This window comes from Nelusetta ayraudi, unplaced genomic scaffold (genome assembly GCF_046127955.1).
Source record: "Nelusetta ayraudi isolate G7.1 ecotype Tasmania unplaced genomic scaffold, CSIRO-AGI_Nayr_v1 ptg000013l, whole genome shotgun sequence".
Classification (NCBI taxonomy): Eukaryota; Metazoa; Chordata; class Actinopteri; order Tetraodontiformes; family Monacanthidae; genus Nelusetta; species Nelusetta ayraudi.
In genome coordinates this window covers 3,395,568-3,421,506 of record NW_027466063.1, presented here as the reverse complement: position 1 = coordinate 3,421,506, position 25,939 = coordinate 3,395,568, and the positions used below count along the sequence as shown (strand labels likewise).

General features: G+C 45.2%; 2 protein-coding genes across 2 annotated transcripts in view; one reads left to right on the top strand and one right to left on the bottom strand.

Moving 5' to 3' along the window:
- The window catches only part of acbd6 (acyl-CoA binding domain containing 6), a 29,284-nt gene extending 16,652 nt beyond the window's left edge, over positions 1-12,632 (bottom strand). Inside the window, exons 1-6 of the mRNA XM_076022883.1 lie at positions 11,321-12,632; positions 11,100-11,164; positions 10,607-10,703; positions 8,709-8,788; positions 4,340-4,445; positions 1,343-1,432 (exon numbers count right to left, since the gene is read on the bottom strand). Coding sequence (XP_075878998.1) covers positions 1,343-1,432; positions 4,340-4,445; positions 8,709-8,788; positions 10,607-10,703; positions 11,100-11,164; positions 11,321-11,599 — 717 coding nt within the window. The 5' untranslated portion in view covers positions 11,600-12,632. The remainder of the gene's footprint in view (positions 1-1,342; positions 1,433-4,339; positions 4,446-8,708; positions 8,789-10,606; positions 10,704-11,099; positions 11,165-11,320) is intronic.
- A 105-nt stretch (positions 12,633-12,737) lies between these two features.
- xpr1a (xenotropic and polytropic retrovirus receptor 1a) overlaps positions 12,738-25,939 on the top strand; it is a 51,905-nt gene continuing 38,703 nt past the window's right edge. Inside the window, exons 1-2 of the mRNA XM_076022882.1 lie at positions 12,738-13,419; positions 18,588-18,639. Coding sequence (XP_075878997.1) covers positions 13,351-13,419; positions 18,588-18,639 — 121 coding nt within the window. The 5' untranslated portion in view covers positions 12,738-13,350. The remainder of the gene's footprint in view (positions 13,420-18,587; positions 18,640-25,939) is intronic.

Genomic DNA, 25,939 nt, shown 5'->3' with positions numbered 1-25,939 from the left:
CACTGGGCTAGCTACCAGCTAACTGTGTCTGCTAAAGCTCTGGGGGATTTGTCTGTAGCACAAAGTGAATTAAAGGTGACCTTCTGGAGGGGATGGAGCGGATGGAGGGAGCCCAGATAGGGATTCTGCACATGTCACTGTTTGCCCCGGATCGCATGTGTGCCGACTTCTAAAACCAACACGGCCGCTATTGTTGTCGTCCAGGGAGGTGTTTGGAAAAATGTTGCCGTATTTCTTTGAAGGTAAAGCGGATGTGTAATGGAATAAATGGGAGAAATAAAATGTGTAAAATGGAGTGTCTTTTCTCTTTTTGCTTTCTCCACTAGATGATGTTAGAAAGCACACTGGTACCACAGTGACGCCTCTCACAGCTCAGTGGTAACGCCAGGCACATGATGGTGCAGGCTAGTTTTTGTCTCCTTCCAAACATTCGGAAGGTTCAACAAAAAGTATCAGTTCAAACATTCAAGGTCTTTCCTGTGGAAGTGCCATTTCAAAAGGCAACATCAGTGTCTTCCACAGCATGTGGCAGCCCTTTCTTGATTATCTACCCAGGGAATTGGCTCATTTATTGCAGGAAGGGAACTCACCCTTTGTCTTTACAAATAAGTATATGATCCAGATTTGTCTTGATGTAACCCATGTACATTATTGTTACTGGTTTTTTTTTTATTTACTGTAACTTTGTTAGAGCTGTGCCGCCTGGTGCTTTGTATGTTTGTGAATGAAAAATTTATAAAAATATAACTTAAAAAAAAGAAGAAGAAAAGTATCAGTTCAAGTAGGAAGCCCAGCTTCTTTCACAGAAGACTGTAAACAGAGGGCTAAAAAAAAAAAAATGCTGTTTTTGTATCATTAATTCTGTTCCACTGGACCAGGGCCTGGACATGATCCTGAGTCTTAAGTAATTGAACTGTTTCTACTTTATAATGAAGAAGGGATCACACGCCCTGATATAGTTCCAACTGGGCCCAATACGTTCCAAGATATCAATTCAAATCACCAGTTTTTCTCGCAATAAATATTAATGATGGAAATAACTGATATTTATAGACCGGTTGAGCACGCACAATTCAAATGGTGTCGCTTCACTTTTTAGAAAAGGAAAATTGGAAAGTAAAACAGCTTGCTGTCGGAGACAGACTCATTCACATCCTTTTCATAAATTTACAAATTAATTACCTCAGCAAAGACCAAGAAAAAAAAGAAGCTTTGGGCCAAAAAAAACAAAACAAAGCTGCCATGGCTGGATTTTCTCCAGATATCCCAAACCTGAATTCTGACAGTTGCGTTTCACAACTTCAGGGAAGCCGAGGAGAAAAAAGAAAACCACTCTGCCCACCTGACTGTTGATGTCGGCCTTGTGCTGCAGTAACAATGACACCAGCTCCTTGTGTCCTCTGTCGCAGGCCCAGTGCAGAAGAGCCCGACCCTGCAAACACAAAGCACTATGATGAGGAGTGGCAATGTTGTAAATGAGCCCCTGCAAAAGTTTTGGATGGGAACCGCCGCTGATCCGTTGGAGCACCGGCACGTTACGGCAGCAGCAGCGGCACTGACTGGTAACGAAAACTCTGGGGCTCTTTCCACCTCCTCAACTGGACCCGGGGCATCAATCTTCTGTTTGCTCTCAGACAAAATAAATTATGCACGAACTTTTAGAACCTGGAGCGTGACCTGCAGACAGACTGACCAGATGTATGATGCTCGCTGGGTGTCTGTGTGTGTGCGAGCAGAGAGGAGCAGCTCTATGGACGGAGCCTGCCACGCTTTATGGCTGGAACATTGCGCACCAAACAAGTAAAACCCCTTCACACACACACACACACACACACACACACACACACACACACACACACACACACACACACACACACACACACACACACACACACACCTTTAATCTTTCTTCTATTAAAACCATGCAAGCTCATTTTTCAGTGGGGCTAATTAGGTAAAGCAAACTCTCCGAGTCCAACTCTGTTGCTTAAATCATATTGATCACCGAGGCCGCTTGTTAAAATGAATACCTATGAGCCGGACCTGAATACCAATAGGTTCATGCCTCTGTTTCAGGTGTGCCACCGCTGACTGGCCGGCAGCTCTAAGGGCCCAGACCTCACTGCTTCCGATGAGAAGCTGCACACACACACACACACAAGTAGCAAATGGGCTTTTGGAGGAGTCGCGGCAATTAATAAAAACGCTGTGTGTGTCAAACAGAATGAGCACAGCGTTTAAAATTGGAGCCGGTTTGTGCCAGTGGCTGCATGGGGATGCGATGCCAATAAAATAGTGTTTTTTTTTTTTGTCTGGCCAGAGCCAAAATAAGCAAACAGGTAGAGTATGGGTCTTTATAAATGACTTCCTGCTGGAGTGGGTGAGCAAGTTAAAGCTTGAACTCTCTTTAAGTGGTGGCTACAGTTGTTTAACTGTGGAGGACAGAAGCACCATGAGATGAATGCATGCATGCGCTAGAGGCAGACCCGTTATTGTGAATTAGTGAAGAAAACCACAAGGCAACTTTCAAAACTCTTGAAAAGATTTTCTTTCAAGTTGGCCTGGTTTCCCGCCACTTCTCATATGTTAAGAATTCCAATAGTGACTTGCTGAGAATACTAGTTTGACTTGACAGTGGAATTTATGTCACTGTCTACCACACAGGATATAAGACCAAATCAGGACAATCTGCTCTATTAAAGTCCCCCACTTAAGGCTAACAACAATGAGTTCTTTTAGTCGCAAAATACAATTACAACAGTGGCCTAATAAATGACAAGACTGAGAAGCCTGGCTTTACTTTTACTTTTATGAAGTTATTTAGATTCAAATAACCTAATGTTTGGTTGCTTTTTTTTTTTTTTTCATTCTCTGAAAAAAATAAATAAAAATGAACCACATACTTATTAAAAGTGCACTGGTAATTAGATTGTAGAGGCTGCTTGCATTTGGAGTATTTTAAAGTAAGTGGAGTAAATTCAAAGATTAAAGCAATCAATACAAAAAGCTCCGAACTGAGGGAATACCACACAGACATGCAGGGTTTTGTTGTCTGTTTCTAGTCAATTCTAGAAAGACAGCGTTAAAACGCACAAAACAAAAGGTGTCATAAAGATAAAATAACACTTTCTTTCTTGAACAATGCTCAAAATATTTCAATGAATTAGTAGAAAAACATATTCTTCCATTATTATTAAAATAATAATTATTACCATAGTGGTAATAGTAGAAATAGTTGGATAATTTCACAAACGCAACCAAGGAGCCAAACTAATGAGGAGCTGTTGTGAAAATTCAGTTCTGTTGTGAAAATCCTCCTCCAAGTTGCAGTTTGAAGTGACGTCTTCTTTGTTAGCAAACTCTGGATCCATGTGACAGTGAAAACAAAATTCAATCCCACCACCTTCCAAAGATGAAGCGCACGAGCCTGTCCGTGCGCTCTGATGGTATTAAACTGTGCCACTGCCCTCTACTGCTCAGCGGGGATTATTGCACGCGATCAAAGCAGAACAAAAGCGGCGGGCAGACAAAGCTCTTTGTACGCCTCCCTCAACCATCTGGCCTTCAAGGTGGGAATCCAGCAAGCAGCGTGCTGCCTGCTCATCAGGAGAGTGGCTGTGATGGGACTCAAGCGGGGACTGAGCCATTTGGCCCAAGCCGCCATGAACCCAGCGCAGATGAATAGATATCGAGGTCAATCCAGGAAAATAAAACCTCGCTGGAGGTTGGTGGAGTTCCCGCTTGTGTGTGTGTGTGTGTGTGTGTGTGTGTGTGTGTGTGGCTTGAAAATCATCGAAAGCATCATGCTGGAAAAGCGAAATGAGCTGTTTTAAACAGTGGCTGCCAGTAAGGCTGGTTATTTTTAGATAAACACCTGTTTCATAAAGTCTGCAGAAATGAAAAAGTCCATTCATGAACTATTTTGCCAGCTCAACTTTCAGGAGGTGTGTGCTAAAAATACGCAGGTTTGTGTGATGCTAAAACGAGTGTTCCTGCAGGAGGCTTGTTTTCTGGAGACCCTGAAAGTTTTTGGATCTATCCAAAACTTGCATTTCAAAACCGTAAAACACTGTTCCACCAGAGACCTGGGTGAAAAAACAAAGATCTACAGTATAAACAGGAGTTAAATTTGACCTTCAGGGCACGTTAACCAAGATCCTTTTGTACGCAACGTCTACTTTTGTGTTAGCAAAATAATGCTCCTCCTATTTTCCTGCACTCGGTTGACGCCCTCCCTCCGAGTGTTTTCATTGACACCTTTATGGTGGATCATTTCTCTTCTGCAGCCGGTTCTCTGCGGTATACACGACATATTTCTGGACTCGGGCTTCATTGGTACCTCTTCGTCTTTAGTATTGACGTCAACTTTCTGGGAGCTGATGGCCTCGCTGACACGGTCGATGTTATTCTCCCGGCAGTAATCGAAGATGTTCTTATCCTCTTCCCTGAAAGTGGCGGAGCAGAGAAAAAAGAGAGAGAGAAAAATGTCAATTGAAATTTTTTGTTCGGGATACTAATGTTTGACATCATACGTGTATTTTTTTTTTTTTACAATAGGTCAAAGGTTTAATGGTAAAGCAAGAAGACCTTCGCCCAGATTTCAATTATTTTTCATACAATGACATTTAAAACAATGGCCTTTATTCATTTTGTTTCTTGAATGCAATAAATAATCCTGTGAAGTTTTTTATTAGAATTAATTTGAGCTCCAGAGCAAATCACAAGAATAAAAATACTTGGCAGTAAAGACAAGATGCATTCAATTTGCTCTTATTATTATACATATTTGTTGTCACTCAGCCAAAAATAATTCAACAAATCTTCATTGTTGACAGTTTGCTTTGTTTCTCAAAAATATCCCCATGCAGTCGGTTTATCCTCAGTACTGGCTGGGCTGCACCAAAGTGGAGGATTAAAAAAACCTGCTTTTAGTATTTGGGATGAGGCCGATTACACACCATCGCACACTTGCAGAGACGCTGAGCCACAAACACCTGTCACGACGGTCGTCACACACAAAGGCGTAAAGTACAATGAAAACCCCGTCATCTGTCCAACAGCAGCAGTGACACGCGCCACATCCCCGGGGGAACGCTGGCACGCGCCACACACACACACAAACAGTGGCTGCGGCATCATCGCGGTGCTGATAACATCTCTGTCGCTAATCACCTGCTGGCACTGGGGACAGGAGTGAGTGTCGGGGGGGGGTAGTGGTGGTGGTGCAGGGTGCACGGCTGGAGGTGGTGCTGGTGATGGTAGGGAGAGGGGTGGGGTGGGGTGGAGGGTGGTGGTGGAGGGAGAGAAGGGGCGAAATCTCATTTAGAGCTTTACGCCTTCCCCTCCCTCTTTCCCGGGCCGGCCATTCAGATTAATTGAATTTAGTGCTTCGCTGTCTGAGTGGAAGCCCACATTGCTCACCCACCCACCCGGCAAGTCAGTTCACCGACAAGGACCAAATTCCCTCCCAGTTCCTGTACGTGACACAGTCCCTGGCAGGCCTCACCGAGCCTGTGTGCAAACATTGTGTTCACTTCCCATTCAGTCCCGTCGTGTCAGATGTGTCCCGTCGTTGAGGAGGTGAACATGGGCCTGCGCAAGGTCAATCTGAGACTGTGGAGCAAAACTGGGTTTATCGTTTTCAGGCATCACTCCAATAAGGCAACAGGCATGAAACGGCTGTGGTGCCTGTGCTGTCGCACATTTTTCTGAAGGGACTTTAAGGCTGTGTTCAGACCGCAGATGAATCCGATTCCAATCAGATTCCTTCTCAAAGGGCAACACCGTTTTCAGCAAGTGTCCAAGTGGGATCTGCCTCTCCATACATCCCCAAAGGTGGTTTCAATCCGCTTTGCAAAAATCGGATACATGTGATTTTTGACTGTTCAGACTACAAAAGAGCCATCCTTTCAATCTGGATGGGCTAAAAATCAGATTCTGACTGGCAGTCTGAACGCAGCCTAAAAGGAAAACTGAAATAGAAGATGATTGAAAACATTTTGAAATCCCATGAAATTCAAGGGACGCAGCGCCACAGAACTCACGTCATTCTGAGGAAGTGAACTGCAGCCAGTTCAGATGCAGAAATTTCAAAATAGTGACCTTTCTCCCTCCGTATTAAAAACTTGCTGAAAAACTCAACAGCGCCACACAAAGACAGAGGACCAGGGTTAGGGTTAGGGTTAGGAGGACAACCCACTGTCCCTCTCTCCTGGGAGACTTAACTTCCAGGACGGGCAGTGAGAAGCAGCCGCAGCTGAACTTCAGCGCTGCAGTGACCCTTCCTGCCTGCCTGCCTGCCTTTCTTATGCTTCTCATCTACAACTCTCACTCCTCCCCTCCCTCTTCTCTGCACCTCTCCAGCCTGCCATAAATTATGAATAACTCATTACGCTGCCCGGAACTGATGGCTTATGTATGAGCACGTTCATTTGCATATTCCTGATTACCAGCGCCATGTTTATTCATGAGTCACCGTGCCGGGCCACACCCATTATCTCGTCTGATGGCCACGGTGACCCCAGAGCGTCCCTGATATGTGGCCGCCATCCGTCTCTGCGGCAAATAATCAATAGGCTGGCCCATCAGTCTTTTGTCGGCGGTCCGGACAGAAGTGGGCTGACGTGAGAATGACTCACCAGTCAAAACCTCAAAATGGGTCCGTGTGGGGCTGTGTGTGTTTCTCAAAAGGAGTAAAAAAAACAAAAAACTATGGTGGATGAACACAAACAAACAAACAATGGTGAGAGAGCTGAATCCACACACACACACACACACACACACACACACACACACACACACACACACACACACACACACACACACACACACACACAGGCTATAAACAAACAGGTGATTAATGACGGTCCTTACAATGTGACAACAACAACACCGCAATGCATGCTGGGAAGGTCACAAGCTACTTTGTCATCACAACAGCTGGAGTACCAAAGACTTTTTTTTAACGTACGTGTGTGCGTGTGTGTGTGTCCCCTCATGTGTGAGTCCAGTCCTGGTGTACTGGCAGATATGTCCTTCATCCATCAGACTGAACTGGCCACAGTGGCGGAGAACACTCATCTACCTGGCCTTAGCTTCACGCTGATCAAAACGACAACCGCGCCATCTATCTCTCTCTCCGACACACACAACAAACACAGACACACAGACACACATTACACCCCCCTACAGAACTTTGGTTAACGTGGACGGTATGTGGAGAAACAATAAGAATTCAGAAAATAACTCGGCGGCGGCAGCGGTGGCAGGACGACGAGGCCGCGGGACACGTTTTCGAGGTGAGTGGGTTGGCGGATGTGTGAGAAATTACAAACGCGGCGCTCAAATCCTCCTCAATCACACGCTGATCAGCTCAGTCGTCCAGGAATATTGCTAATCAATCAAGACTTTTGTCGATACGCACGCCGCGCAGGCTCACAGGCAAGCGAGCACAGTCAGAGGCAGGCAAAGCAATTAAGTCGGACTGGTTAACAGGTGCTTAGCTGTTTAATATGGAGGCTGGGTTTGTGTGTAAAGAGTGTAAAAAAAAAAGAAGAAGAGGAAATTGAAAAAGCAGCAGAGCAGTGAACGTGACAGTTCTGGGCAGGTTCTGCATGGATTCAGCTGCAATCGCGTCGACGTATGGCGCCGAGCGCATGTTTGTGTGTGCACGCGGGTGTGCCGTCGCCATGCTAATGACTTCCTCCTCCTCCTTGCCGGGGAGTCGCCGCCGCTGGATGCCGCCAGGGGAGCGCCGCCCTGGGAAGCCTGCTGTACCTGCCTCCCTTCTCCACACATCCCACCAATTTTCCCGTCACCACAACCCCCCGCCTCTCCGCTCCCATCGCAGGCACCCCTCCGGATCGTGGCGTAATTAAAAAGGGGAGCCTGTGGCCGCCTCCTCCCGTCACTGTGCATACTAATCACGTGCCGCCATTTAGAAGGGAAACCTGCAGGATCCGCACATCTCATTTTCATCTCCAAAAGAGCACCTTTTCTCATTGAAATGAAGATGAGCTTTTTAAGCTTGAGTAAGTCCGCCGGGCAGGAGTAAATGGAGAATATATTTCATTAACATAAATCAGGACTGTATGACGCCTCAGGGTGCCGACTGTCGTTACGCTCTGTTGAATATAATCAAGCAGAGCATCAACACCAGTGGGTGACAATGCCAGAGTCAGACGGAGTTAACCTCGACGTGAAGAGCGACACTGTGTAGTTTTTCCCTGCCTTGAAAATCAAATCACAGTTTCCTCATCATTTTTGTCATCTACTGACTTGTAACAGTGAGAATGGCAGCCTGCCATTGACAAAGTGGCCCCCAACTGGCCTGTGGAGGACCAAATAACTTTGTTTGCCTGCCCTGCACCTTCATGTCTGGAGGGCTTCAGTAATAACACCAGGCCAGACGTTGTCTTACTGCCTGCAACTATGCAGAAACATAAACAAAAACAGATCACCAGTTACAGCAGGGACTGTAAACAGAGGGCTAAATACGCTGTCATTCTGAAGTTCTAAGAGGATTTTTAAAAACAGTTGTGATAAGAGTCAGTTACAGTGGAAGGCCAGGAGGGGCATGCATCTCACCGAATAAGATTCAGATGATAATGTGAAAATCCCAAGATCATATTGCTTATCAAAGTGTGTGTGTGTGAAGTCTGAATGCAACCTGCGAAACTGACGCAAGTATGTCACTGTGCTGCAGGTACCTGATCATCTCCTCTTTGTACAGTGAGCTGACTGCTGCTCCTCCAAAGCCTCCTGTTCTTCTGTCTGCTCCTCTTCCTTCCTGCCAAATGAAACACAATCCCAAAAAATGAAAGAACAACACTATCAAAAGCGGTGTAAGACATCTTAAACAAACTTCATATGACTCGTGGATGTACTTTATAGTCCGGTGAGAGTCAGGGTCAAACAACTGTGTAGCCTAGTTCAACAGCTACGGCTGCTTTCCCCACACGGACGGAGGCTGAAACTGCTGTGATTGTTTTGCACCCTCTGCGCAACACAAAGGGCTGAATGGCTGCTCGTATAGGAGGGCCACGCGCACGCAAACTTCTCAATGTGCAGTTTGGCAGCAAGTGTCTTGTGGCTTTCAGAAAATGACCTCATTGCTGGTGAACATGTAACAGTCTGAGGCCGCCTTTCTGTGGCCTTTGTTCATCTTCTCTCCTTTCAAAAGAAAAATGAAATAATAAAAACACGGAATACAACATTACATTGAGTTCAGGCAGGACTTTATTACGGCGCCTATTGTTCGGGGGCCCACCTCCACTCACAAAAGGGACCCACGCAAATCTGATTTCGGAGAAAAGTGAGAGTGGGAGAGAACACGACAAGCGCGGCAAAATAACTGGGTGTGCACTTTTGGGGACGACATAATTCACTTGAGAAAGTCGGAATATTCGCTGATGCACCGGCCCCACTAGCCTGCAGCATAATGTAATCTGGAGCCCGGTGTCTGCTCAACAATTGAGACGGGAGCGGAGGTCAAAGCCTGGCTATTATCCTCCCCCACCCCGCCACTGCCTCCCCTGTCTATGCACTCCTGCTTACAACATTTGACTGCACCTCCAAAAGAATGGCCGCTGCCATGCTCGGGTGCTTTGTTAACACTAACACAATCATCTGCTTTTCAGAGAGGTATTGGTGCGGTGTTCGCCGGCCTGTCTGCTGAGCTCCCCCCCCCCGGCATTGTGCTGCTGCTGTGTGATGGACTCAGCGAGCACCGCCCCAACGCGTGTCCCAAAGAGAAAAGGAGGCGTCAGGGTCGGATGTGAGGATGACAGTGACGCTATTAAAGAGGCTTGAATGTGGAGGGAGGAGAAGAATGAGGGCATGAGTTGGGAGAGATGAAAGGCGGGGGTCAGAAGAAAAGAGGGTAACAGAGAGACGGAAGAGAATGTCTGGGAATGCTGATACAGATAATGTATAGAAAGAAAATCTAGTAATGTTTGTTCTGGTCACTTTTACTGTTTGGAAGGTCACTCTTTTAAAAAAGGCTGCTTTTAAAAACTGACATTTCTTCCAGTATGTAGCGTTATTAAATAATGAATTGTCATACTTCTACTACATCATTAGGCTCACATGTTGATGAGAAAATAATGACGCAATGACATTAGCAATATCCTCCAGATGTATTCCCAATAATGCATAACAATGATGTTTCACATCTAAGCAGACGGTAAAAAAAATGGTTGTTGTTGAAACTTGAGCCTCCGTCCCAAAGGACATCCTGTCCATGGCAACGCACCTCTCCTGACACCATCGGCAACAGAAACAAAAACAGTCGCCCTTATGTGACTACACATGAAGATAAACCAAAGGCACACAGCAAGAAATTGTTGCAGTGCACAATAAATAACTGCGAACAAAATTATGTTTTGTTTATTTTATTTGTCGCATGAAGTGAAGAAAGAGCTCCTGTCAGACCTAAAGCCATGAACAGAGTGACACTGACCTCTGCTGGCTTAGAACTGCACTGCCTAATCAGGGGCAATTTGTCACGTTATCATGGGAACACAGGGGCAGAATCCCATACCTTATGTGAGAATAAAGCACTGTTATGTGCAATATGGCTTAGTGGTTGACAAATGGCTCCATTTACCTTGGTGCTGCCTTCAGGGTCTAAAATGTTGACACAGGAAATGTACTCCTGCATCGCCTGCTCTGCCTCCATGTCTCCCAGCTGTTTCCAGGCTTGCCTGAAATCACAGAAAATGTTAGAACCAATTCCCATGCACAGGCTCACTGTTGGTGTCTTTTCTCTTCATCTACTGAGGGATTAAGATTTTAAATTAGCAAATAATAGGCAAATACATAACCTAACTACAAATGTACACAGTTCCTGACTGCTGTAATGATTATAAATGAAATTATGTTTTTGAATAACGTCCTCAATTTAATACAGAAGATTTCATTCTGTTTTTTTGAAACTTGTGTGATCACAGTAACACATGCAGTGTGTGCACATAGAGCTCCTTTACAAACAAACACACTCACGTTAACGTTATATGCAAAATCAGATAAATACATGCAAAAGCGTAACATTAGGGACAAACGGTTCACTCAAAGCTTAAACTCAATTTTATTGTACTTGCCATTTTCTCTGCCCTTCAAAGTCAAAGAAGCCCGGTTTAGGTATATTGCACTTTCCCACTTTAGCCTAGATTAAAAAAGTAGGAAAGAAATCAGATTATTGGACGATCCAGTCCAGACACAACCGATGACAGCTGTCACACAGGGCTCCCTGTGTCGACTGCATGCTGCAACACGGTCATTTGACGACTTTGGTTGTGGCCAACGCCAATCCCACACTCACCTGTTTGTAGCGAGCATACAGGTAAAGCAGCTGATCCCTGCTGGCCGTCTGAATTAAATCCCGAATGCGGTCGGCTGCAGACTCGAACTCTCGCTCCAGCTCGTCCCCCTCCAGCCGGTCTCCCATTTCCATGCCACTGCAGTCAAATTTACCCAAACCCAGATCCGAGTCCGAGTCAGAACCGGCCCCACCAAGGGGCTCCCCCGTGTCGGGCCGAGCTGGATCCGTACCTGAGCCCGTCGCAGTGTCCGGTGAGGACGACGGTGAGCCAGAAGCCATTGTTTCGACTGTTTACAACGCTGGTCCGCCGTCAGCCACGACGTGCGGCGATAAAATGTGAGAAATGCGATAAAGGCAAATCGAGTCACTGGATCTCCTGCACCATGAATATAATATACACTCGCTGATTCAAATTTTAATATGTGATCTTTAACAATCCGTTGTAGTCGGATTTGTTTCTACCACTGGTCCGTTTCCAGTCCTACCAATTAGAAACTCCGGTCAATCTTCGGCTAGCGAGAAAGGTTCCGCTTACATTCTGCCGGGTAGCTCTAAAAACAAACAAACACATAACGCAAACCGTAAACATGCGAGTTGTTGTCAAAATTAAGTGTAACGGTTTTGTTTTTTTTTTGTTTGTTTTTTTCAGGTAAAGTAGATTTCAGCAGACCTTGGCTTGGCCAAGTGAATATATTAACTTGTCTGTACTACTTTCATCACGTTAAGTCACCTGATTCAAATGGCCCGGCTATGGGAGTCAACCAACAACCACAATAAAATAATACAATTTGACTTTCTCAATAGTGCTATACACCATCCTCTGCCAGTGACATGCTGTCTTTATTGACGTCTGATGAATAAAACTCGAGCAAATCACAGACGGTAGGATGTATTTTTGCAATTAGTCCAGCAGATGGTGCTATTGACATGACCAACGCCAGAGTTTCAGCACTGCAAGCACTTGTTCTAAAATTGAAGGTTTCGTTTGGATTTAGAAAACTTATATTTCACTTTCATTGCATTTACTTACTATCCAGTTTTTGACCACCACCAATAGTTGTGCTCTCTTATCAATATTTGTGGTTTCATATTTTATTTTTCACGGTCTGCTTTTCTGTCCCACATGTACATGCGGATTTGTTTAAAATATGTTTCCGCATAATAATTAGCATACTATTGCGTTGTCCCGTTTTGCATTATTAGTATAATTATTATATTTTGTATTTTTATGTGTTTTTAGCACAAGTCGGACAAGTCAGCTGGACGAATCGCGCGAATCGTCAAAAGCGGAAGCAAATAAGGTCTCAGGCGCCAAAGTGTTTCCTACTTTGAAGAAGCGCATTTGAGCACGTGAAGTTGCGTTTGATGGACTTTGAACCCTTGACAGTCGAAACATAGAACGTTACCAACTTCAAAGTTTAGGGTGGATCTTGCAATGAGTTCATCAGTGCTTCGTGTCTTGCTTACAGGGGCGCAACAAGGTGCTACTGGCGAAACAACCTCGACAAACAAATGTTAGAAATCTCAACGAGCGGTTGAAAGCCCCCTCCCCGTGTCCGCACTGCCAACTGGTGTTTCGCAGGAGGTCCCACTACCACGAACACCGCCCGCAGCTGCCCTCCGCCTGCGCGCTCTGCTGACGCAACCACGTCGCTGTAGCTCTAAAGCGATGGCGGACCGCAATGCCCGCAGACTTGCCCGGGGAGGGACGCAGCAAAGTCACCGAGCCACTCAGCGGCTCCTCTAAAAAAAAGTGGCGTCAAACCTGCAAACCCCCCTCTCAAGACGTTGCCGTGCTTCGGTGAAATAGTATGCGGGACGGCACCGGCTCGGAGCGCACGGACCGGACCGGGACGAACTAGAAGTGGAGTAAGGAGGAGCAGGAGGGAGCGGAGTGCGCCGGGCTTGACGCGCCGCATGTTGAGCGGCGCAGCCAAGTTGACTGAAATAACAAAAGTAGCGTCGACGGCGGAGGGGACAGCCGCTCGCACACCTTTCGGAGCTTCTAGGGGGACGCGTGTTCCGGCAATATGAAATTCGCGGAGCATCTTTCGTCCCACATTACTCCCGAGTGGAGGAAACAGTACCTTCAGTATGAGGTAAAGTGATTTTTTTTTTCCTCCCTCCGTGCGTTTAGAATAATTGATAAACATAACACCTTATTAGTATGAGCACTAGGAGAAGGAAAATTACGAAACTTATGGAAAAACATGGTTACATCAGTAGAAAGTAAATATAAATTAATATTTCCTGAAGGCTTCTATTATATTTTTCAGTTTTGGTTTGTTTTTACCTCTGAGAGCTGTAAAGGACCGGGAGATAAGGGTTGTCCTTTTGTTTATGGATGGGGAATGGACTGCGGCTGTGAAGAGCCATAGGGAGCGTTTAATCTTTATTGTGTCTGTTAGCGTTTAAACCACTGAATGAATATAAACAAAATTAATAGTTTAATGAACAATTCGATTATTTTGTTTCTACTGATTGAAGTCACATGCAAGGTTTTATCAAATGCATAAATATGGTATTTGAATTTAGAAAAATAAATATTCAGGGTTTTCTTCAGTGTATATAATGCTGTGATGCAAGATGCACTGCCCCACATCAAAGATATTATTCTTTGACCTCTACCATTGTTTGTTTTTTTGTTAGTTTTTTCTCAACACTCATTTTATTTCTGTGATTGTACTCATTGCCAATGGGTTTGATAGTTACATCTGATACGTTTATACCTTATTCATGAAATATTTTTTTTCTACCGAAACAATGCAACTTAAGTGCCGAAAAATGTGCTGAAAAATGAAAATTGAAAAATCATCTTCAACCTGTCATTATCTTACCAGAGATTTCATCTTAAATATTTGGTCTCTGTTTTTTGTTTGTTTGTTTGTTTGTTTAACTGTAAATAATAAATAACTTATTATTTTTAGTTTAAAAAAATATATAATTTTGTTAATTTTTTACCCTAAAAAAATGACTTTATGAAGGACTTGACCCCTAATCTTGCGCGACGTGCCATGTGTTAGGTCTAGAGACCATTGTTTGCTGACAGTCCTCGTTGTGAGATGTTCTGTGATTGAGGATTATTTTACCTTCACACCTCAGCCTTTTGCTTTGCAGACTTTAAGAGGCTCAGCACCAGCGTGCAATGACAGGAGACACTGCTCCATTCCATTTAGCCCCATGAATTATAGACAAAGAGCCTGTTCTTTTCAACCTCGACTGCATCTCAGACTCAACAGAAACTCAGTGCACTGGTTTTATTTTGGAAACATGCCCTAGATGTTTGCATGGAGTTGAATAAGAGCTGCGGTAGACATTTGGATTGGTCCAGCCTCTCATAAATGGTGCAATGACAACATTCTCAGACATTAAAATTAAAATATGATAATGGCGAGATATGAAATATATCTGCTGGACATTTGGAAAATGGATGATTTCATTGATTGTCTTAGTGATTTTTGTATCCTAACGCTTGCCGCCGGCTTTACGGGTTATTTGTATGCACAGACTGCAGGTTTGTGTGCTTGGGGACAGATGTATGGTCATACCAGCCATTTTACACTTTCAGTCTTCCACTCAGCACTCGCTGACCTGACATGGATGGCGATAGATTTTTATCTACTGTTAGCGTAGTTGTCATATCTTTGCACATGTAGCCTTAAAATATGCACCTAAAATTCAAATATGTACCACCAAACCAGTTTTTCTTGATGTTATTGAATTATTTCAAATCATGTTTAACATCACCGACCCGCTTGACCACATGTAGAGTACATGCCTGCATTACTATTTTAAGACCTCTTTCATGAAGTGACTCACAATATAAAGTATTTTTTTTGTCTTTAAAAAATAATCATGTCTTATGCCCACATGTCAGTGCGCTCAGCAGTAACTCCCTGCGACAGCTATGTGCTGATTCTGCTGTCTGCCGTGCGGTGCGGCCACTGCGGCATATCATAACACAATTATCTCTCTATTAAATGACACACTTCCACACTGATCCAGCAGGGCTTTTCTTCCTCTGGTACGTGCATCGAAAAAACATGTCACAACTCTATCTTTATCTGCGGTCTGTGCAGCTGGCCACCTCGACTTGTAAGCATCTCGGCTCAATTAACCTCCTTCCTGGTGCTTCTGCCCTTCCTTAGCGCCCGCCATTGTGTCTTGGTCTTTGTGCTTCTCTGCTTTCGTCCATCATGTAGTTTCTATGCAGATGAGGTGAATGCGGCAAAGGTGGTTGTTGCGTGGAAGTGGAGCTCTGGCCAGTAAGGCACTTCATTTGGACACGGAGGCATTGACAAGGGGATTGAGTGATGGGCTAATTAGGTGTGAGCTTTATCCTGTGGGGTTGTAGTTATGCCCCTATATGCTAAATGGATCTTTGATGTGGAGGTGGGTATTGACAGGGGCTCTAGACTGGAAGGAAGGTGGTTGCATATAAATAGGTTTCAATTGGAAGAGTACTTAAATGTAAAAATGTGTATTGAAATCATAAATTAATAGGTGAAGAAAAACTGATTACACTGATTTTTTTTTCCTTCTCGAGGACCATTAAATGAAATGCGGCACAGCAACTGTTGAATGCAGGTTTACGTGGAATAGTTGAGATGTAGATGTGTACAGATAAGAGGCATGCAGGTTGTGTGGGCGGGAGAACAAGGCCACTTATGCATTTACCTCTGCAGTCTAATCACTTGTGCGAACCTGATGGAGGGGGAGGATGATGAGAGCGCCGGTGGAGGCTCGCATTCCAAATTCAAGCCCTCAAAGTGATATTATGCGGATGGGGAACAGGTGCCTGTGTGATTTCAGTGAGTGATGTTTGGTCGGAGGTGAGGCCTTGTCTTTCTCTTATTAAACTGAGTGGCGCATTTCAAATTTCCTCACCAGACAAACACGCGTTGCACTTGTGTCAAGCAAACCGCAAATGGCCGCGATGTGATTTACATCTCGTAAATTCTGTGCAATAATTCATCGGCGTGTTGAACAGTACCAACACTGTGGCGACAACAGACATGGCAACCGCTGAGAAACCTCCCTTTCCATGCCTCTTCCCTTCCTCCCATCCTCACCTCGACATTCCTCCCCCACTGGGAGGACATCTGGTCCCCAACCAGGCCTGCCCTCTGCAGCACTCCTCCCCTCCCTCCATCCTCTCCACTCTTCTTTCAGGGGGAGGGATCCACTCAGACACACGGCGCAAGGATTCAAGTGATCCGCCACTGGCTCCCTCTTTGAGCCGGAGCTCTCTCTCTCTCTCTCTCTCTCCCTCTCTCTCTCTCTCTCTCTCTCTCAAGACTAATGACGGACACTGTGCGACGTGTTCAAGCACAGGGATAACAATCTCAAGTGTCAGAAACCAGCGTTGCCCCATCTAGTACTCAAATATTATGTTTAGGGTCCACTTATGGTATTAAAGGATCCTTTGATGGTGCTGGATTGAGCCGATACAGACAGCCTAAGCCTCACTTTGACCTTATTGTAGTGCTTGTGTCACGTATGTTAGTTTATTGGCGCTCGCTTTCACGTCGCGTCAATGCACAGAGGCTCACTTGGACGGCTTCTGTGGGCGCGGCTGAGTTACTGTCCACAGGTTAATCTGCAGGTTCTTCGTCCGTTCTCTTAAAGAAATAAATACACCCTGGTATCCTCACTTCCATCACCATGGCAATACCTCACGTCTGAACGTCCATTTCTCACCTTTTGTTCAAGGGGAGGGGCTACTGGCAGATCGGTGGTGGGCCTTTGTTGGGGCCCCCTGCTGCAGCGGCTGCTGGTTTGTCTCCTGTGCGTTCTCTCTCTTTCTTTCTCTCTGTCTCTCTCTCTCTCCGTTGTATATCGAGATGAAATGTGTAACTTTTGGATTAGGCCCAGCGGTGGGAGTCTCGTTGTGCACGCACAGAAACTCACAGAGGAGCAAAAGTGGCAACAATCCGACTGCTGCTAATGCATCGCTGTTCCTGAGTGGTTTACGCCCCCACACAGTGGATTACTCACACTGCCGTGTTAGCAAAGCAGTGGGTTGTATAGGAATCTGCACGGCGCGGTTTGGAAGGATCAGAGGGAAAACACGAAAGGTCTTAACCACAGTTTTTGTCAGAGTAATTCCATCATGCAGATTTTGATGCTGAGCCTTAAAGATTGTCCCAATAATTAACCATTGGGCTACTTTAATTTTTGGGGGTCTTCTCGGGAAGACTGGGGATCACAGACTTCGTATCACACTAGAAAGAAGCTGTTTGGAGACTTGCGATGAGCACCAAATTCAAGATTTTGATTGACATCATGCAAGCACAATGAAATTCGGCTTACATACAGAAAGAAAAAAATAGAAAATAATTCAAATACACATGCAAGTTTTTGATAAAAAATATAGCGTTCAGAAATACATTTAAAAAATAAATTATCAAATATAAAATATATTAAACACCTCTATCTGCAATTCCGGATATCATCTGCCATCAGTCTCTTTGGCAAGTTTGGACTCGCGTTACTCGCTTCACTTCCATTTCTTTTTCTGACTGATACGTTCAGATGAGCTCCCAGGCAATTATGTTTCCCCGTCCATTATCTCCAGCATCAATCTAATTTCAGTGCTGCAGTCTCGTTTAACTGCCGCAGTGATCTCCATCTTATCATTCATCTTCCTCTCTTTCCCTCTGTTTCCAATCAGCCCTTTTAATTACACGTTTGTTTTGATTGAAAAAAGATAAGCGACTCAGCTCTTTTATTTTTATTTTTTGATTTAATTAATTGTTAATTATAATCTTTTGAAAAAAACAAACAACTTTATTTGACATCTTAATCTTGACCAAGTTTATTTATCACTGTTCCTTCTTATATTTATTCTTCTGCCAGCTGAGTGATGCAGCAACTCTGTTTTATTTAGTCTAACCCACAGGGGAAATAGATGTCTTTTGCAACACACCACCTTCACCGTGCAAATCAAAGTAGTGATAAAATGCTCCAAGAGTCTTTAATTGAATCACAGATGGAATCTCATAAAGCAGTTCCATTAGTCTGTACTATAGAAGTTGCTTCTTACTTTACTTGCTGGCTCATAAATTAAAAACAGCATCTTTATGCCATCCCATTGACTTGGTGGGGTTTTAAGATCAAGACAGCTCTTACATAGCAGTGACGTACGTAATGTTTTGCTGGACCCTTTGGATACAGACAGTAATGTTCTGGCCAAAGTTCCTCACGTACGATGTTTTGGTGTGTCAGTCTTTGCAGAGGGTGATTATGTTTCTTATTCTGTCATCAGGCGTTCAAGGATATGCTGTATGCTGCCCAGGACCAAGCCCCGTCCATTGAGGGTAAGGAGACTCCGTGTTTGGCATATGGGACAACCACACATGCACACACACACACACACACACACACACACACACACACACACACACACACACACACACACACACACACACACATACCTCTGTACTCAGTGCCCCCAGCTCAAAACCTGTTTGGGCATCCCCAGAATAACAACGCTGTATCGGCTAAAAATAGGTGGAAATCATTGCTTACATGCTGTTGCTCAGCCTGCAGTGCAGTGACTCAACCAGGAAAATCATTAGCTTCTATCTTACCGGCTTATCGGTCAGGCAACAAAACATAAGACGGAAAAAAAAAGTCCAAAACTTCTGTGTGACGGAAGCCGGTCACGAATCAAAATAGCAGCGTTGAAGCTGCTGTGATTAAACAAACCTTGGTGCAGCTCCGGTTGTTGACTTCAGCCGAGGTTCGCCCGGGTGGAGATAAGGAAGAGCCAAGCTATAATTAATCCCCGCCGTTAAACTTTGAGCGGTGCATGATGGGGGAAAGAATGCAAACCATTTTTTTTTTTTTTTTTTTAGCAACCCGCACGTGGACGTAAACAACTTTCTTTAGCGACGTGAACTTGTTTTTTTATGACGCGGTGACGTGCAGCGCAGTTTGTGTTACCATGGAAGGCCTGTGTGCAGACGCCGTCGCTGCACAGGGGATAAAATTCTTGCCTGTCTGCCCCCGCGAGGTGTCTGTACAAATCTGTGTGTGTTGCCAGAGCTCTGATGGATTTTCGGAGTCGTGCCACATGCTGAGCTACGACTCTGGGAGCTTCGTTCCAGCTGAGCGACCGTGATGTGGATGGATTGATCTGTTGTGTGTTACTGTTTGCATGAATAAGTATGAGTGTCAGCCCTTGTTGTGAGTTTGCGTGTTTGTGTGAGTGTTAAGGGTCATGCGACATTATTTAGGGGTTGAATCATGACCCTCAATCTGAGACCGTGTTTATTAAATAGTGTCAGGGGTCCTGTTTGATGTGTTGGCAGTCTGCAAGATAAAGTTGGGAAACTTGGGGGTTCGTGTTTTTCATTTGAGATATTTTTTTTTAGCAAGATGCAAAACCAGTTTCCTGTTCATTACTTTTTAACTTTGGGAGAACTAAACATATAAAACCTCACAAACTCTCTTCTGTCAAAGACCTCATCCTGAAGAGTTTGAAGCACTTTTTTGTTTTAATCGGATGATTCAACATTGACATGACATTTCATGTCAGATGGAAAGTTCTCAAACCCACAAGATTCAGTCGACCTGGACAGAGAACCACGGAAAATCTTTGAAAGCAAAGTTGTGTTTTCTGAAGACTGGGATGATTGGGGGAAATGTATCTGCTAGCACAGCATGGTGGTGAAAGTGCTGCTATTTTAGCTCCTACAGTGCAGTCACTACTGTGTACAGCTTTGCAGCAACTTCCCGCTTATGTATATGCGGTATAACTAACCTGTAGCCTCTGATTATTGGTCGGTGAGGGCTTATTCTGCCCAGATGGAACCTTTTAAAGAACGATCCCTGAGAATTCATCCTTAAATTCCCAACTTCTCGACCTGTCATGCAAGTTTTATCATGATTACACGATTTTTGAAAGTTGACCCTTTGAGGCGTTAATCCAATTTTTCAATCTGTATGTAAATTGTAAGTCTGCTTGTGCTGTGCGTGAGGCTTTGTGTACGCGGTGTCGTTCTATTCTGGTTGCATCACTGCTTTTCTGGATACATGTGGATTGTGCAACCTTGTCTTGTTCTGCGATAACGAATGAGCCGTGTCTCTCCATCAAGTGCCGTCCTGAGGGTGCATTTGCAGTCCCAAGCCAAGTCAGTGTGGATGATAAATCATTTCCTGTCTCAGAGCTGAGCCGTACTCATGGGTCAGTGCGCTGTCCCTGTCAGCCTGTCAAAACAGGTGAGACTGAATCAATCAGTCAGCGAGAAATCGCTCTGTGGCACGACAGTGATTGACCATCAATGGGCAGAATGTTGCCCAAGTAGCGAAGCAGCCAAGTGCAGAGGAACATCCGCAGCGGTATTTGAGAAACAAATCTTTCAATTTATCTGACGTTTGAACTGTAGCAGCAGCAGCAGCAGACACGCAGCGATATTGAGTCGCGGCGCTTAATCTCTCCGGTAGCAGAGATTCTGTTGACTTTTCATGAGCAAAACGAGATTAGCTGGTATTATAAAATCAAAGCTTACTGCGGCCGTTTCTCTCCTCATTCACCAGAACCAATCTTTCACACCTGATTGAATTTGAAATGGGCCAGGAAAGCGCTGGGAAAAGTGACTTATCGTATTATAGTGAATGACAAACCCCAGCTCCACCCCAGGACACGGCGCTACTGCACTTCTCCATCTTTCACCCTAAAGTAGGTCCCACGCACTAGGAAAAGCAGGATTTTGGTATTCGGAGGATGTTTCCGTCGTCTGAGGGAGGCCGTTAACTGGGTTGTAACAGCTCACTCACCCAGCTGGCCCTACCTGATGGAGCAGTGTAAGAAACGTACAATAAGAGCATCCTTGCCATGCCAGAATAGATCAACGTTTCTGATATTCAAAGCTATTTGTTTTACTTATTTGAAGAATCTTATTTAAAACACAGCATGGCAACATTCTGCCATCATTCGATGCTTCCTCACAGCAGCCACACCATAAATCACTGCTCCAGTCTACTCAAATTAATTGCTCCCTTTAAACAATATGCATTAGCAATAATGATGACAGTTTCCTTTGCAGCCATACATTCATTGAGACACGCACGTTATTGTGCCTCTGTTGCTGCATGTGACCCCTCACCTGCTATTCATTCCTCTCAGCTCCCCCCGCTCCCATTGGTCCTTGTGTAATTGTAATTAAAACACGGACCGTCCATTCTGCTGTGGGCGGCCGGTGGAAGTCGACAGAGAGTAGCAGCTGGCCGGCCGGCTAGCAAGCTAACTTAGCCCTGGCTCCAACCATTAGAATGAGTTATGCCACCATCTAATTCAATTAGTCAGCTGATTATTGCAGAGCTCAGAGGACAATGGGCCTCAGATAATAAACACACAGCGTCCGACCGGAGGACTCCAGGCCCGTGCGTGTGTCAGTGTAACGCTATCTCCGGCACTGATGACATGCTGCACATGCCACACATGTCTGCACTGATACTATCAAACCTTTATTCCTCTCCTGCTGCGGGACGGACAGCTTCACTATGCAAGTCATTCATTGGCTGGCTGGCTTCGTCATTCATTCAGCTGCTGCGCACTTCGCTCCCTTCCTCTGTAAATGGAGAGTTTACTACGCCGATGGTATCGCTGCCGGGCTCCAGTCAGCAGGGCGGAGTGGGTGGGGGAGGGATTGGGTGGGCAGAAGGGGGGGACTGTGGGAAGATGGTAGTGATGGCGATGTCAAGGAAAAAGGGTGGGGCTTCTCTGTGTGTCCTAGGAGGGGGGTAGTTACACTATTGACTTACAGCTCCGAGGACCCGCGAATGGATTTTCCCTCTGAATCACAAGGCCGCAATGTCAGAAATGAATGGCTGAGGCCAAGGGAAGAAAACTGCGATGAATGGGTGATTTCTCATGTTGCGTTATATTTTCACCTCTTCATGCGAAACTCCTCCTTTACTTATTTATTTCGACATTGTCCTGCTCCCACCCTGTTTCCCCGTCCTGCGGCACGGCTGATGGCCCCTCCTCCCCCTGCAGACCTTTACATATTTTATGCAGTTAAATCAATAATGAAATAAAAGCAGTGGTGTAAAAATAGGATGCTCACGGGTCGCATCGGGTGTGCTGATTAATTTCTTCATTTGCGCCGGAGGATTTTTGCAGCCTGCAATATTTAATAAAGTTTAACTGCTCCTGTCGTTCCGGGTTGCCAAAGTGATGACATTGCAATAGCTTTTTATTTATGCCAAATATATTATTATTGCGGTCATATCGAAAGGTGGGATTTCACGATATAAACTGACCAGTAAAAAAACGCGTGTTGCATCACGCAATTTGTTATTTCTGCGTTTTGCAACTGGTAGAAGCGACTGTCAGATACCAAATGGAAGAATTTCACCCAAAGACCACAAAGACAGCGGATGAAATTTCTGCTTCACTTTGTTGCTCACTGAGTCAACACAAAGCAAAGCTGCCTGGTGCCTGCGCCGTGTGGCCTTTGAGGCTTAATTTCCCCCCCACCCCACACTCCCTGTGACTGTGATTAAAAGAATGAGAAAAAAAAAAGAAGCCTTGACAGAAGAGTAAACCTGTTCAGCAGCGTTGCACCTTTCTGGAGCTGCCAGCTGCTTCTCAACAGATCCTAATGAATATTTGTATGTGTCTGTTCAACGGCCAGCATCCCTCATTGGAATAATGAAGGCAACAGCATGAATCAGAGCCCTAACGACACCTTGAAACCAGTGTTTATTCTGCCTTATTCTATTGTCGCCCTCGCCGTTCGCCTGCCCGCCAGCCCGCCATTTTGTCTGCCGCTGTTGACGAACATGATGAGAGGTTTGTCGAAGACGGCTAGCCTGTGTTATACAGAGCTGATTATTATTCTGCTGGCGTGTATGATGGAACAGCAGCTACTATTACTGGTGTTGGTTCCTCTTGGAGATTGTCGTCGCACCCCCTGCGTGGACTGGCCTTTCCATTCCTGTAATCTTTTGTGCGTTTGTGTGTTTGGTATCAAATTTGTGGAGGGGAGTAAAAATAAAGGTGCGTGTTTCATTGCTTTTATAAATTACATGGTTTATTGTGGGCTTTGTTATAGCAGGCAGAAAATTGTGTTGTTGCCTTTGTACACATTTCTTTTTTCTTTATTCTTGTTGACTATGTTTCAATCGAGAGATTTGACAAAAGTGTTGATTTCACACCTGAATGGTCTGTTCAATTACCTTGAATGCATATCTGCAAGAAATACCTGAAAACAAATGCGTGTATAGCCTGAGCGGCTCAAGGATACGTGCATGACGAGTGCAGGCAGTCGTGCTGAGAAACATACACGGCTCTGTGTGTTTAGAAAGAAAAATGTTGGCAGGACACAAGGAGGCGGGGCGGGCGGGCAGACAGATGGACGGGCAGGCAGGCAGGCAGGCAGGCAGGCAGGCAGACAGACAGACGGACAGACAGGTAGAAAGGCGGCTGGGTTCAGCAGGACAGTGGTGGAGCAGCCAGGGTCTCTCGCCAGCCTGCATTATTGATGTCCTCTTTGACAAGCTGCTGCTTTAGCGTGTTTCCGAGCGCTAATTGGTGGGTTTTTGGGGAGGGGGTCGATTTTTTTTTTGTTGTGTGTATCTGCTTAGATAATCAGATAAAATTCAGAGTTCAAGTGAATAAAACAGGGAGATGGTTGTAAATAACAATACAAAAGGCCAAAAAGGAATCTGACCTGGACAGCATCCACCAGAGGAAAACCTCATGTTTTTCTGCACGGTATCATTTATATTTATGGGAGAAGTGTAGACAGACTCTCAAACCAGTGGAGAACAGCCCACAATTGCTTTCTGTGTACATGAAACTGGGCCTCTTTGAGCCTCAACACCCATAATTGTATTCAGAAGAAGAGTTTTCCTCCATCAAGTTCAGGGTTGGACGCAAACCAGTGCTTCTCCAACAGAGCAGCAATCGAGGCAGGTGGCTGTGGCTTGTGAGACGACCGCCTTTGATGGAGCTTCTAAGTGTATTAGAGTGAAGGAAGGCAGCACCAGGTCAATAAAAACCTGGGATCTCCATCCCAAGGTCAGAGACTTATCGAACGGAGCTGATGAAGGATAAGGAAGGCGGCTGGTAATTGGATTGAGATGTGTTGGTGTTCGTCGGTGTGGCGTTTTAACATGGAGATACTGAAAAAGAGGCTAATGGTTTGGAAAACGCCAACAGTGGGCTTGAGCGGGAGTTGTCGGTGATCGCTGGTTGAGGAGCAGGAGACAGAAAGAGAGCATCTGATCCTTCAGGCAGCAGACAGACAGAGTAGGAGGTCCCCGGGCTCATCTCCAATGCATGCTGCCCTGCATTAGCACCGCCGCCATCCTGCAGGAGGAAGGCCGAGAGAAAGAGAACCTTGATAGATGAAAGTCTTCCATCCATCCTTCCATCCATTATTCATCCGTGTATTAGATCTCGCTTGAATAAAGTGCAAGATGAGGGAGAAGGTGCAGGAAGTGGGGGGGGGTGGAGAGCGGCTTGAGGAGAAAGGGTGGACCGGATGGCAAGTGTTGTGGCGGCGGCGGTGGTGGTGGTGGGAAAGGGTGAGGAGTTCAGATAAGTATGGAGCTCTGGAGGTGGAGGTGGTATTTTTAGATTTTTTTGGATTTTAGCTGACAGAGGCACTGCTTCAGCTCAAATGGCTGCAACGAAACCTTCTGTTCGCTACTGTCGTGCATACGTTATTCACATATCTATGCACATCTGCTCCGGGCTCGTCAAACACCCCCTGATCTCCGCGTCTTATTGGCACGCACCCATCTGAGCGCGGAAGCCCTGTGATCTCCCGGCCTTCAAAGGTGGAGCGAAGCTTAGCTCTAATTCCGTAGATAAACACTAAATGGTTTTGTCTGACATCAAGCACCGACTCCAAGACAATGAAATCCTGTTTAAGTTATGTAAACAAGCGGCGCAAGGCATTTGATCCAGCTGCTTACCAGGCATATGACACAGAATGCTGTACATCTCAGCAAACATCCAGAGGACAGCTGGGACTGTGCACCTTAAAATGTTGATCGACATTGAAAAGTTAAATAAATCACCACTGAGCTTAAGATGATATTCGTTTCAGTCAACCTGACAAATTCAATTGAATTTTTTTTTTAATCGCTTTAGAAATCAAAGTTGCTGAAAAGCAAAATTCAAACCACTAAATATCTAAAAGCGTGAGCCAACGATGAGGATTTCAATTTTAATCCTTCAATAACATCGTTTCAACATCAATGTTATAACATCTCTCAAGCCATTTAAAAGGTGATTTGCCATCACCTTTATTACGGCCGTTCAACGGTTACCTTTAGAAGGTTAGACAAAGACATTAGAGTAACGTCTTTACGACGCGACTTTGATCTCGGGATGAATCTCCCTGCAGTGACCGCGGAGGAGGCGTGCGAGTGTAACGAGATCTGTCGCTGCTGATTGGAAATCATCGGGGCCATTCCTTGAAGCTCAGCCGCGCTTCCAAGCCATAATCTAACCTCCGTTATGAGGGACGTTATTGTCTTTAATAGGCAATGAGACGCCTAATCAGCAGCTCTGGCTGGCAGCCAGACTCCGCTGGGCGCAGCAGCCCCGTCAGAGCCGACCGCACGGCGCTCGCATCGTGGAGAATCACAACAGGC